Source organism: Chenopodium album, chromosome 8 (assembly GCF_948465745.1).
Source record: "Chenopodium album chromosome 8, dcCheAlbu1.1, whole genome shotgun sequence".
In the NCBI taxonomy this organism is placed as follows: Eukaryota; Viridiplantae; Streptophyta; class Magnoliopsida; order Caryophyllales; family Amaranthaceae; genus Chenopodium; species Chenopodium album.
Window position 1 is genome coordinate 77,115,260 of NC_137841.1, and position 12,699 is coordinate 77,127,958.

At 34.8% G+C, this 12,699-nt stretch overlaps 2 protein-coding genes, 1 non-coding gene and 1 pseudogene across 4 annotated transcripts; 2 read left to right on the top strand and 2 right to left on the bottom strand.

Moving 5' to 3' along the window:
• Positions 1-1,872: 1,872 nt before the first annotated feature.
• On the bottom strand, positions 1,873-3,305 carry LOC145642500 (putative CCR4-associated factor 1 homolog 7 pseudogene; annotated as a pseudogene). The gene is made up of 2 exons (XR_014115688.1): positions 3,133-3,305; positions 1,873-3,047 (listed from the first exon to the last, which is right to left on the bottom strand). The product of XR_014115688.1 is annotated as a putative CCR4-associated factor 1 homolog 7 pseudogene (transcript).
• Positions 3,306-4,995: 1,690 nt separating this feature from the next.
• On the top strand, positions 4,996-5,069 carry TRNAT-AGU (transfer RNA threonine (anticodon AGU)). Its single transcript has one exon. It is a non-coding gene; the product is annotated as a tRNA-Thr (tRNA).
• A 59-nt stretch (positions 5,070-5,128) lies between these two features.
• LOC145642501 (signal peptidase complex subunit 2-like) lies at positions 5,129-9,559 on the top strand. Its single transcript, XM_081693710.1, has 5 exons — positions 5,129-5,343; positions 6,082-6,233; positions 7,261-7,342; positions 8,888-9,030; positions 9,128-9,559. Exons 1-5 carry the CDS (start codon positions 5,236-5,238, stop codon positions 9,222-9,224), a joined length of 582 nt encoding a protein of 193 aa, XP_081549836.1. The 5' UTR covers positions 5,129-5,235; the 3' UTR covers positions 9,225-9,559.
• Positions 9,560-9,907: 348 nt separating this feature from the next.
• On the bottom strand, positions 9,908-11,691 carry LOC145555543 (F-box protein SKIP23-like). The gene is made up of 2 exons (XM_081617278.1): positions 11,471-11,691; positions 9,908-11,284 (listed from the first exon to the last, which is right to left on the bottom strand). Exon 2 carries the CDS (start codon positions 11,282-11,284, stop codon positions 9,908-9,910), a length of 1,377 nt encoding a protein of 458 aa, XP_081473404.1. The 5' UTR covers positions 11,471-11,691.
• Between the last annotated feature and the right edge of the window lie 1,008 nt (positions 11,692-12,699).

The following is a 12,699-nucleotide window of genomic DNA, read 5'->3' on the forward strand; positions in this document are numbered from 1 at the left end:
TCCATGCACTTCATATCCTTCATATCCATGCACTTCATGACATGAGCCAAACAGCTTCAGACACAGTGGTGGTGAAAATATAAAAGCGACAGGCAAAAAATGGTAATAACAAGGTACACAATCCCAGTGGAACAGAAGACAACTGACCCAAGCCAACATAAGTAGAGTTGCCAAAAAGGCAAAAACTAACCTGAGCAATGCACCTAGCCTAATCAACACGAAAAAAGACTGATCTAGATTTAGCTCCAAAGCTTATTCAATTATTCAGTCTTGCGTGAACAACAAATTTCAATCTAACACTGTAGCATAAAATTAAGAATCTAATCGAGCAAGACCTATCTGTGAGGCAAGGACCAAAAAAATAAAAATAAAAAGCAGCCAGGCACAGCGGACAGGCAAGCAAAGAAGCTAAATCTAGCCAGTCTGAAATCTGTATATTGCTGACTGATTTTGACTCAGTTCTAAGACACCATGATTCATTTATAGTCAAAGTGAGCAAAACAACTCTGATAAAATTGGCTGAACACTAGCTGTCTCCACAAAGTGGAAAAACAACACGAGTGAAAGAGAAAGAATTGGAACTCAAGTAACTTTTTTATTTTGTAAAATTAATCAATCAGGAACTAGTAAAACAAACCAACAACACATCTGATCAGCCTGTACGTGATTGTTCTACATGAAAAACAACAAGCTCATCTATTAAATATTAATGAGCAGACTTCAGGTGATCTTTCTTGTCACATAGAGTTATTGCAATCAATCCAAACAAACTTACAGCATCAACAAGCAAGTTCTTGATTCCATGATACTCTTTTAATAGAACAATTCATCTTGCCCAGAAAAAATGGTGCTCAAAGTGAGACTGAATCTAAATCAGTGAGCAACATACAAATAAAAGTAAAATTGTTAACATGTATAAGTTATATCTCTCTATAAAATCTTTCTTAATGATAAGCTTTTAAGTAACAAAAGACTAAGGCACACAACGTTAAATATATACTAAAATAGAGAAATTTTACAGTTTCACTTCCACCAGATAATCTAATAACATGGCCAGGTAAACACCAGGCAACAAAGAGACAGTAAAAGATTGAGCAAAGAAATCAGCATCTTTACTGAAACCGTATCAGTTAGCCACAATCAAAGCCATTCTTACACCCCCAAAAAAAATTGAAAAAAAGATAAAGTCATGCATCTCACCTGCATAAATTTATTGTATTCAGAAACAAAACTGTAACGGTGTACACTCCTGAAAAAGGCAGACTTGGTGTTCAATAATCAAACAGATAGTAAGACACTCATACTTAAGTCAACCATGCTGAATTGCTGATGGCTTGGTATACTAGGATATGCAGAAAAATGTCAAAACAAATGCACTGTGTATTAGAAATGGCTTTGAGATTTACATGACAGAGCATTACTGAAACAACATCATCAAAAGAAAGCTGCAACAGATCAACAAGTACGCAGTCCAAAACATGAGATAATAACTAGGACTCAAGACAACCAGTACGAATCATAGTGTAGAACAATTAAACATTTAGTCACCCCAACACCATTTCACAGCATGGTAAAAACATCTCCAAACTTTCATTACTATACATTGTCAATAAAACAATAAAATCTGAAGGGGAATACAAAACAGCAAATTATGTACCATAACTAATGAATGAAAGCACAACATTATATTGTGAAGACAAAAGGACAACATTATTTTAAAAAGTAAGCACGATATCTTGAGCGAAATTCTTAATAAAATCTATAATTGTGACTCACAACTAAGTTTGGACAATCTCCCTTTTACCATTTGGTATCATTTTAATACCAATTGTTCAAAAGAAAAGAACTGCGTTAAAGAAACAAAGGACAAAGTTGAAAAGAAGGTAAGCATGATTAGATTCATGTTGAACAAGTGACTGTTCTAATTTACAGAGAACTATGCTCCTAAAAGAGCAGAGGTTTCCGTTACATTGATTATGATGGACTCTACTACACAAGCTACAAAGCGATGGACACCCTTCTTCTTATAAGTAAGAACAACAATACCCTTGAACTAAATTGTGTACAAATACAAATGGGAAACTCCACAACAGACTAAATCAGACATAATAATTCAACAATGGCTTGGTTTGGTTTGGTTTGGTCAATGCTATTTCTTTTTTTAACTAAAAAGAGTTAAAAACAAAAGGCATAAACCCTAACTGTCCTCGCCGAGGCCATATAGAACACCAGCATACTTCTCAGTGCTACCACCGAAGAAATTATCCTTCAACTTCATAAATGCACAACAAGTGAGCAAACTATCCGACCCAGCCTGGTGACCAATCCCAACTCTTTTGACCTCCAACAACTCGGCAAGCTTGTTAAGGCCACCATGAAGGCTGTTACAGAACTTCATCAAATGCTTAATATCATACAGAAAAGGGAAATAGATATTGATCAAGTTAAAAAACCCGGCCTGCGTTTCGGGCAAGTCCTTGCAAGTCAACGACTTAAGCAAGTACCCAAAATCATACCCACTATGAAATGTAACCCATTTGATATCATCATTCAACACAATCCCAGACGACATAAGAAGCTCAGCAAATCGATTCGAATCGATACCCTCCGCCCTATATTTAGCAAAATCAATCCCACATTGCTTCAAAAGCTCAATGGAATCACTAGCATAAACATCCTCCCCAACATTAAACTCCCTAAAATTAAACTGCCAAATACAGTACTTTTCAGTTCCACAAGTTGGCAAATTCCCCTTTCCATCTGAAAAAGTTAAACCCAACTGAATCAACTTCAACATATCAACATTATCTTTTAGGGTCTTATAATTAAAGTCTGTAATATTCTTGAAAGTTCCAACTGGTCTAATTACAATCCCAGGAAACTCAGAATCCATTGCAACATAAGGATAATAATCAACAATTTCTCGAATTAAAGCAAACTCTTCTTCTAAATTATGATGCCAAACCTCCCTGATTTGAACCGTTTCTTCGCTAATCTCCATAATCGAGGACATGGGTATTCAATCAAAGCGCATAATAGCAGCAGATCTGCAAAATCAAGACAAAAAAAGTTCAAAAAAATAAAAAATAAAGAAAACCCATGAAAGTGGTAAAGTGAAGCAGGAGATCTGACCTTAGAGCGATGAAAAAGGGGAACTAGAGCATCAGATCTAGGGGAGTAGAATGATGAAGAAGGAGTCAACCAAGAGTTGAGGGGTGGGTGAAACTGTGAAAGTGAGCGTGAAGGAGAAGAAGAAGGGGTGAAAGAGAAAAGTGAAGAGGGAGAAATAAACAAGAAAGAGATGAGGCGGCGAAGGCGATAGAGAGGAGAGAGACTCAAGAAATGCACGCGGTTGAAGGAGACTGCCAAAGTGGACTACTCCCAGTAATAAAACTTTAAACTTATTTCAAGATTTACCAGTTGGACGACTCTTTTTTTTTTTTTTTTTTTTTTTACTGTACATATATTTTTTTTATATATAAAATACTCCTATTTTTTTTTTTTTTTAAGAAAAATGTCCCCCCCCCCCTTTTTTTTACAATAAAAAAATAGAAGGTCTTTTTAAAATTAAATCTCGCATTTCTCAAAATAAAAAAAAAATGAAAAAAATAAATCTCGCACAAATTAACTTGAGTTGGATTAGCGGAGGAGAAATAAAGTGTTGAGCAAAGGTGCTCGTATTAATGTAAATGTGTATATTAGAATGTATATATTCATGTGTTATCACGGGATATATCAGACTAGAAATTATTAATTCTTCTTTGTTTTTCAATAAAAGCAACATATATTCTGACATGTATTTTGAATACAAAAAAGAGAACCATGATGTGCTATTGTCATTTTTATTTATTTAAGCTAATTTATTAGAATATTTCATTTTTTTTTTTACAGAAAATGCATGTTGTAGCCTTGGTCCTCGCAAGGTTTCACTCGAAAAAAAATAAAATAAAGGGGCATGAAAATTGATTGTGTTTTGTTAAGTAAAAGGCGACTATTCTATATACGGAGTATATTAATATTAATGCTTAACTTGCAAATGATTACGAAGTTTATTTGTAATATTTTCTTCTAATATATTACATTAGTGATTTTATATGCAACAATTGTGCTAGATTGGCAAAGTGGAATCCTCCTAGTAATAAACTTATTATTTTTTTGACAGAAATAAACTTATTAATTATTTCAATTTTCAAGATTAATGTTTACTAGTTGAACGAGTTAAGTTTTATTTATATATTTACAGAAAACTCCTCGTGTTTTATAAAAGATTAAGCACTTGTGAAACAAACTTTAAGCACAACTATGAAGCAAACTTCGTGATTCACTTTTTTCTTTCATATTTTTTTTTATTTAGAGCTCAATTACATTGAGCCTTGCGTTAGTTATAATGCTAGATTGCTAACATAAATAACATAAAATAATCGGGATTGGGAAGACCAAATCCCCTTCATTCCCGCATGGATCTCCTTCTCCGTCTTTCATATTCATAGATTCGTAGTAGGGCATCGGATGTGGTTCTTGTGTTTCCTAATCCCGGCTTTCCAGTCTCTTTGCTAGCCTTCTAATTGAATCAGCCTTTACAACAGCCTAATTCTTCTCCCCTTAAACAAGTAATGTATTGATTTCTATTTCTTTCTTAGTCTTGGATGTCTTGCTTTATGTGAGTCTTCATTCCTTTATTGGATGGAGTTGGTGTAATCTAATAACCCTAGGAGGGAATAATGCCTCAATTTTATCCATTAATAAATTTAATGTTGCATAAGTAAATTATAAAAGTTATAGATTGTGATAATATATATTGAGACAATTCTAATAAAATCCCACATATATGTTTTTTCTTTACATATAATTCACAAAATCCGATTAAAGTAGGGATAGTGAATGGTGTAAAAGTCAAAATGAATCAAGTAAAAGATAGAATTTATATTTTTTTAAAAAAAAAAAATTAGAAGAAAGTGATATCTAAATGAAAATACTCCATCAAATAAATAAGTAGCTCTCGTAGCTCAGTTGGTTAGAGCACCCGTTTAGTAAGCGGGAGGTCTTGAGTTCGACTCTCAACGAGAGCATTTTTTTCTATTATTTTTGGCCTTTAAATTTCCCACTGCAATCAGCCATTATTCTACAAACGCAAATCCTATTTAATCGATGAAAGAGAAAATCGTTTCGATCAGAGAAAATTCAAAGCTACAACTACACTTCAATTTCTCCACACCAATTTTTTAGAGAGAGAAAATGTCGAACGAAACAAATACCACCTCGACGAAGCAGCAAAACCCTAAAAAAGCCAATTTGTTGGATCATAATTCTCTCAAACACATCCTTGATGAATCTGCTACTGAGGTATCTCTATTTTTCATCTCAATTTACAAAAAAAAAAAAAAAAAAAAACGTTTTTTTTTCGTAATTTGTGTTTGTTTATCTTGATATCCGATTTTGATTGTATTTTCATTAATTGTCGAACGATTTTGATGTTCTGTACCTCTGGATTGTTCCGAATTGAACGAATTTTATGACAATTTGGGATTCTGTATCGATTGTTTGCAATTAGGGTTTGGTAATCTGCAGTTTGTGATTTTAATGAGTTGTATGAGTTTTATGATTTCAGTTGAGTGATAAAGTTTTAGTGTACAAAGATGATTTTGTTTTGCGGATTTAAATTTTGGGATGCGAATTGGATTTTAGGTGGTGAATGTGGAAAAACATATTGGCTCTATGCAAATTTTGGAAAATAGATGGTTAGATTACGAATTCTGGCAATCATTGTTGCCTGGAATGATAAGAAGCTGGGTATACTAGGACTTTGCCATTGGCTTATCGCATCCCAATGGAAAAGTCGAGATTCAGACAGTTTGTCTTTGTATTCTAACCAACTATACAATAGTTACAACTTACAACTAAATTAGTCTTTCTTGCTGACCATAATGTGTAATGTGTCGAGTTTCTATAGTTGATAGTGATAATTTCGTTGTTTGGACTGTTAAAGGTGCTAAATTGTGAGTAGGGAGTAATGGAACTTTGGCTGAATTAGATAGCTGCATTTCTCCTGAGATTATGACAATGTGCTTATTATTTTTCCAGGTTGTTAAGAATCGTGGATATGTGGAGGATGTTAGGATGAGCAATGTACGATTGTTGATGGGAACCTTCATCATAGCCATTGCCTTGGTGGCACAGTTTTATCCTAAGAAGTTCCCAGAGAACAAGGATTTTTTGATCGGATGCATCACATTATATCCTTTTCTTTCATAGTTTTGTTTTTTATTCTTACTAGATTGTGTGCTACTGTAAACACTATTGGTGCATGCTATTGCTTCTCTTTTACCACTTATCTTGGTTACATATTGCAAACATTGCTCACCAATTTTTAGCAAAGTAACAGTGTTGTTAACATGGAATTACAAACTTAGGTTGTATGTATTGTAATTATTGGGTGTGATATTGTATTCTGTCTGGGTTTGTCCCTGATCCATGGTAACTATGAAGTCCATAGCTACAAGGGAATCGGAGTTTGTTCCCCATCTTTATGTTACAAATTCTTCTTTGCAGGATAGCTGTGAATTAGCTTCTTTTAAACAGGTGTCATCATATATGTTTAAGTCTTAACTGGTTAGAAAGGTTGGGTTTATTATGAATCTCGACCTCTTAAGAGCTTAGCCACTTTGAGTCAAAAGTGTGTGGTATTGTTATTTTCAATTCATGCTTGTCAAGACCACTTATTATAGTGCTATTAATATTTTTCTTGACACATGGATTGAGTATGTGTGCTATGAGGCTTGCAGTCTTGAGTTACACAGGAAACAATAGATTGGGATTAGGAGCCTCTTTAAATATTATGTAGAATGTAATATGGTTGGGTAAATTTAGACCTGTAGGCTTGCCTTGTGAGTCGTTTTGAATAGCTATATAAGTGCATAGGAGTCTTTGGAGAGCTTTTGATGTTGGAGTGTTGGACATTGATGTTAGTTTATTTAGCCTTTAATTAGAGCTTGTTGTGTCGTAGCTATATTATTGCTTGTAGGTTATTGGTGGCTTCCCTGTTTTTAAGGGACTTTGCAGTTTGCACTTACTGGTTATCAGCCTTCCTTCTATGGCATAAATGTTACCCTCTCAGACAGTAGTTTTATGCAAGTCTCAGGGTACCAAGGCTAATAAGCTAGAAAATAATGCATGTTATTCTGACCTGCAATCAAGCTACAGTAACTGCTGTGTCAATATGTCTAAGTATGGAATGATGTTTAATCCTTGACTTCCCTGCACATATATCGTCTTCAATGGTTTGTTGCAGCTGATCATTTACAAAAAGGAAAAGAACGCTATAATGTTTACTTATCCTCCATCGGTAGGTATCTAGAATCTTATAAAATCAATTTATGTTTGTTTGTGTGTCTTTTATTGTTTTTATTGTTAATGTTCGGAAATTGGAGGTTATATCATGGAAAATACATCGTTCTATCCTTTCAATATGAATTATTTTCTTGCTGGGTTGCTGCCAGAATGTGATTCAATTGATATTATCTTGATAAAAGTGTGATTCCCGTATAAGTTTAGCTTCTCATTGAGTGTTTTAGTCTTATACAGTCATGAATCAATCTCATGATGTTTAAGGTTGTGAAAGACCAAGGCACTTTTTATACAAAATAAAATAGTCTTTTAATGTACAAATGATGCGTTTTGCTCAACTCTAAATCAATATCATCATCCATTCATGGATTTATAATTGAACTAGGTCACTTGATGATAATTTATTTGTTTGGTATGTATAGGAATCAAAGTGTTTGACTAATTTGTAAGTGGTAATCATGAAAAGGATCTGAATATCCTTAAATATTTCAGGAAACAACCATTGTTATGCTTCATTGTGTCTCAAGTCTCAACCATTGTTTTTCGATCTTGTCTTCCAGATAGTTAGTATATGTGGAGCATTTAATCCTAAAGGGGCTGAACATCTAAATTAATGGTCTTGATGTAAATCATACGCCTCTTCTTATCTAGTAGTCCTGGGATGAAAAGGTTTCGCTTTTTAAACAGCTTGTTCAAATTGTTGACTGATCCATTTATAAGATGTTTCTTTGCTGTATAGTTTTGTCCTTGGATGAAAAGATACTTGGGTGAATCTAGAATTTGCAGCGCGCAAATATATGTCGACAGTTGGCACAATTCTGTAGCCTGTCCTGTATTTTAAGGATGGTTTATTGATTCCAGTATTATATACTTGTATAATATACTGTTCTGAACATGGTATCTGAAATTGGTGATTAACATCTTTACTGTCTCGTGCTGACAGCTATTGAATGCCTCTTACAAGGCTCTCACTATGCTAGGGTAAGGGAATCAATATATGCAGCTTTTCCTATAGATTTGTGATGAAACTCTTTAACCTTACTCTAATAGATTAGCGGAGTTTGTTTCCATAGAGAATCTGACCATCTATGAGCAACCATTCTTGTTAATAATTCACGTTTTCTGTGGCTTTTGCTGACCTGTCAACTATTGTATCTCCTCTTATTTTCTAACCTTGGATTGGGTACTGTATGTTTCAGTCTGCTAAGTATTTGGGGCTTAGTAATATCTTTTCAGGCTCACCCTGCAATTTATTCACATATGGAATGTGTTGTCCATGCTTCGTGTCCATCTATGTTTGGCAAATAGATATCTGATTGAATGAAGATTTAGTGTCAGATGTGGGGTTATTCTTTTTGCACCATTGAAATTTGAAGGAGGCTTTACTTTGTAATTTGAACGAGCTTTCATCTGCACAACATTTGTTTTTTTAGTGCTCTCCCTCTTTGCTCTTTATGAGTATGTGTGACATTGTTGGCATATGCAGAGTTTCATAGCTTATTATATAATGTGTGATTTCTGATTTCATTTTGCCTATGTTCAGGGATCTTACAATGCTACAGGCCTTGTCATATCTTCAAAATTACCAAGGTTCTCTGATATGTACACATTGACAATCGAAAGCGCTGATCCAAAATCAATCTCCGCCCACAAACCTGTTGAATTGACTAAGAGTGTCACCAAATGGTTTCTCTCTACATACTCTAGAAGACATACTTTTCATACATTCATACACTGAGGTTGTTTTGATTGCTTATTTGTGTTGTTTTGATTAATCCTATAGGTTCACCAAGGATGGAGTTTTGGTGGAAGGTCTATTCTGGAAAGATGTCGAGGGGCTAGTAGATGACTATAACAAGGAACCAAAGAAGAAAAAATGAATAGTATGAGATTTTCTCTTACCAGCAGAGATCAAATCAGAGAATGGTCTTAGAGATTTAGAATTCAGTAGAACTAATTTTATGCTGGAAAAAACTTAGACATGTCAAATCTTTCAGAATTCTGTTTCTTGAGATTATTCTCATCTTTCTTGAGTGCGAGAATTTCTGATCTCAAGATTATCATTGATAGTTTATACGGAGTACAAGGTTATGCTCAATACTTATACCTTTTGTGGTCACTCTGCGGTGATTGCTGATTAGGGCCTTAATTGTATTTGGTTGGAGGAAAAATCCTTTCCACATAATGACATATGCTACTTTGCTCTTTTTCTTTCTTTTTTTTTTTTTTAAAGGAAAAACTACTTTTCCCATTTTACTAGTTTAAGAAAAAAAAAAAAAACAAAAAAAGACCTTAAAAGATTGTTCACATACACATATTAGAAAAGATAGTTTGTCTGTTGATATACGTATTTTTCCCACATTAAGCGTAATGGTAATACTGTGGCTCTTGTGAGATGGAAGACCGGGTGTAATGTGGAGTATGTACTTAATTAGAGTTTCATCCCCAAACCTTTATTACTTTGGTGATATTGGATCTTTCATATGATTTAATTATCGGAGTATGATTACTAGTTTTCTACGGGAAAAAACACACAAATATATAGACAAAGTACAATATTCAATTAAAAATTGGGCATAAACCATATAGGAGAAAAGTAGTTGGAAATTGTATCACCACCATCATAGAATGATGTAATTTTTCCGGATGCCATGTCAAACATACCCATATCATGTCCACGGACTTCAGTTCCGCACGAAGCAGACCAATATGTTCTTGATTCATCGTCAATAAAGTATATAACGTTCTTTTGGCAATTTGGAGCCTTAGATATATGAACAGCAGTAGCATAATTATCACCAACAAATAACATATAATTCCCCAAATCCTCGACATTTTCCCACGACAACGATGTTGGGTCACAAACAAGCTTATGGACCTTGAAATCAATGGTACGGTAGCAATGTTTATTCTCCCAGAGGTATATAAACTCACTTTGACCATCTTGATAATCATTCGAAATACCAGACTCTCTTTGGCGTAAGACTATAAGCAAATCACCAGCTAACTCCACCATATAAATCTCTCCATCCATAAAAAACAAATCTGATGGTGCTGCTCTACACATATGGTAGGGAATGGTAACATAATCTTTAGCCTTGACAGGATTAGAATTAGCCGCGATACTAGCAATATCACAATATGCAATCGCTGCATCATGAGATTGATTAATAGTACCATACAAGATGATTACTTTTCCATCCCAAACCATGGCTTGATGAATAAAAGGACGGGCTCGATTTTGTGGCCATGGTTCAACTACTTGAGTCCACGCTTTGTCTCCAGGACGAGCAAAAGCTATACTATCAATTGGGAAATGGATCGCAAACACAACTAACTCATCAATGCTGTTGCTTCCAGGAATCTTTAATACAATGAATCTTCGCACTAAAACTTTCATAGCCCAGGGATATTTCTCTATCCCCACAAGATCATAGTCTTCATCTGTTGATCCGTCTTCATCGTCTGATGATCCGTCTTCATCGTCTGACGATCCGTATTCTTCACCAGGGAAGTAGTCGTCTGAGTAAGTTGGCAAATCATATAACGAAGGAAGGCTTAATTGAGCTTTAGTAATAGGATTAAACAACTTAACATTCTTGTTGAAGTCATGCATCACAATCCACCCATAAGACGAACCCCAACATCTTTTCTCAGTAATCTCAGGAAGCACCATGTCGTAGCACCTGTTTTTGGTGATACTGAATACTTTTCTACAATTAGACTTGCCATCATTGCCCTGCTCCAGATTAGGCTCTGCTAGCAGTAACCAAGGCGGATTTGGTTTATCTGCGCGACTCCATTCGGTTTTAACCATGGATGAGCAAACATGATTCCATGAATGACATACAGCGGAGAAACAAATTACTTCCTCAATCAAATCCAATTTCAAAGCGATTCCAACAAGAATATCAGAGGGCAACAAGGACCAATCGCACATCTACATTAAAACATAAATTAACACTCTCAAAATCAAATTCAACAAACTAAATTCATAACCAAAGAATCCATAAATCAAATACAATCCATGCCAGAAATTCCAAATTAATCTCTTATATTAAATTAATAATTTTTTTTTTAAAAAAGTACACGGTAATTAAATTGAAAAGATAAACAGGCAACATACCTTTATTAATTTGTCAATTTGAGCCTGCCAAAACGAATCAAAATTAAAATTAATCGCAGTATTTTTCTCTCTATATATAAATTATAAAGGTAAAGATAGGAATAAACCAATCAATTATTAACACATGAGGATTTCCATAAATGATAAACCTATATTGACTTGAATTAGGTTTACAACTTTATAAAATTTGAAACCCACAGCAACAGCCCATATAGATTCAAAACCACGACAAATTATAATAGGAAAATTTGATTATAATAATCCAACCTTTTTGCGGTCCAATTAGGGATGGCAATGGATCTGGACCCGACCCGGATCCGTGGATCCAGATCCATTTTTCACGGATCTGGGTCTTCAAATTTTGGACCCAACGGATCCGGGTCGGATCTGGGTCCTGCTGACAAAAACGGATCTGGATCTTGGTCTGGGCCCTAGACCCGGATCCAGATCCGTGGACCCGTTTTTTTATTTTTCCTATTAAAAAAAAACTAAAATTGTTTGTTTTTTTATTAAAAATGTTGATATTGTTAGTAATGATAAAAATTAACCCTTTCAAGGGATAAATTTTGGATGCTTATATTATATACATCATCTTTGTTTTTTCACTAGCTCATATGTAACATCGTATTTTTTTTTTTTTTTTGTTGTTTTTAATTTTAATTCAAAATATGAGTGTATAAGTTGGTTAATTTGGGGTTGAACTTAATAACCAACAACGTAAGTTTGAAATAAATTTTTTGACCCGAAAATTACATTTTTTGCAAAAAATTAGGCAAAATATATTGGACCCGTTTTGGACCCGGATCCGTTGGACCCGACGGATCCGGACCCGGGTCTTCATTTTCTAGACCCGACAGATCCGGGTCGGATCTGGATCCTACATACAAAAACGGATCTGGATCAGGGTCCATCCGGACCCGGTCCAGATCCGACCCGTTGCCATCCCTAGGTCCAATTCAGCCAAGCTTTAGGGGCTATTCTATTCTATTAGGTCAAAGTGACCTACTACCTATTCTTCAGGTAAATATTTTTTTTAATTATTACTATTTTCAATTTATTTAACAAAAAAATAAGGTTAAAAATAAAAAATCCCAGCCAAAAAGCTTTCCCCTTCCATGGCCTACCCTTCCCTTCCCTTCGCTCCTTCCATGGCCACCCACGACCAAGCGCCGGGCCTCCCCCTCCCTGTTCCGATTTTTGACCACCCTCTTGCCGCCCCTCTTTCCCTG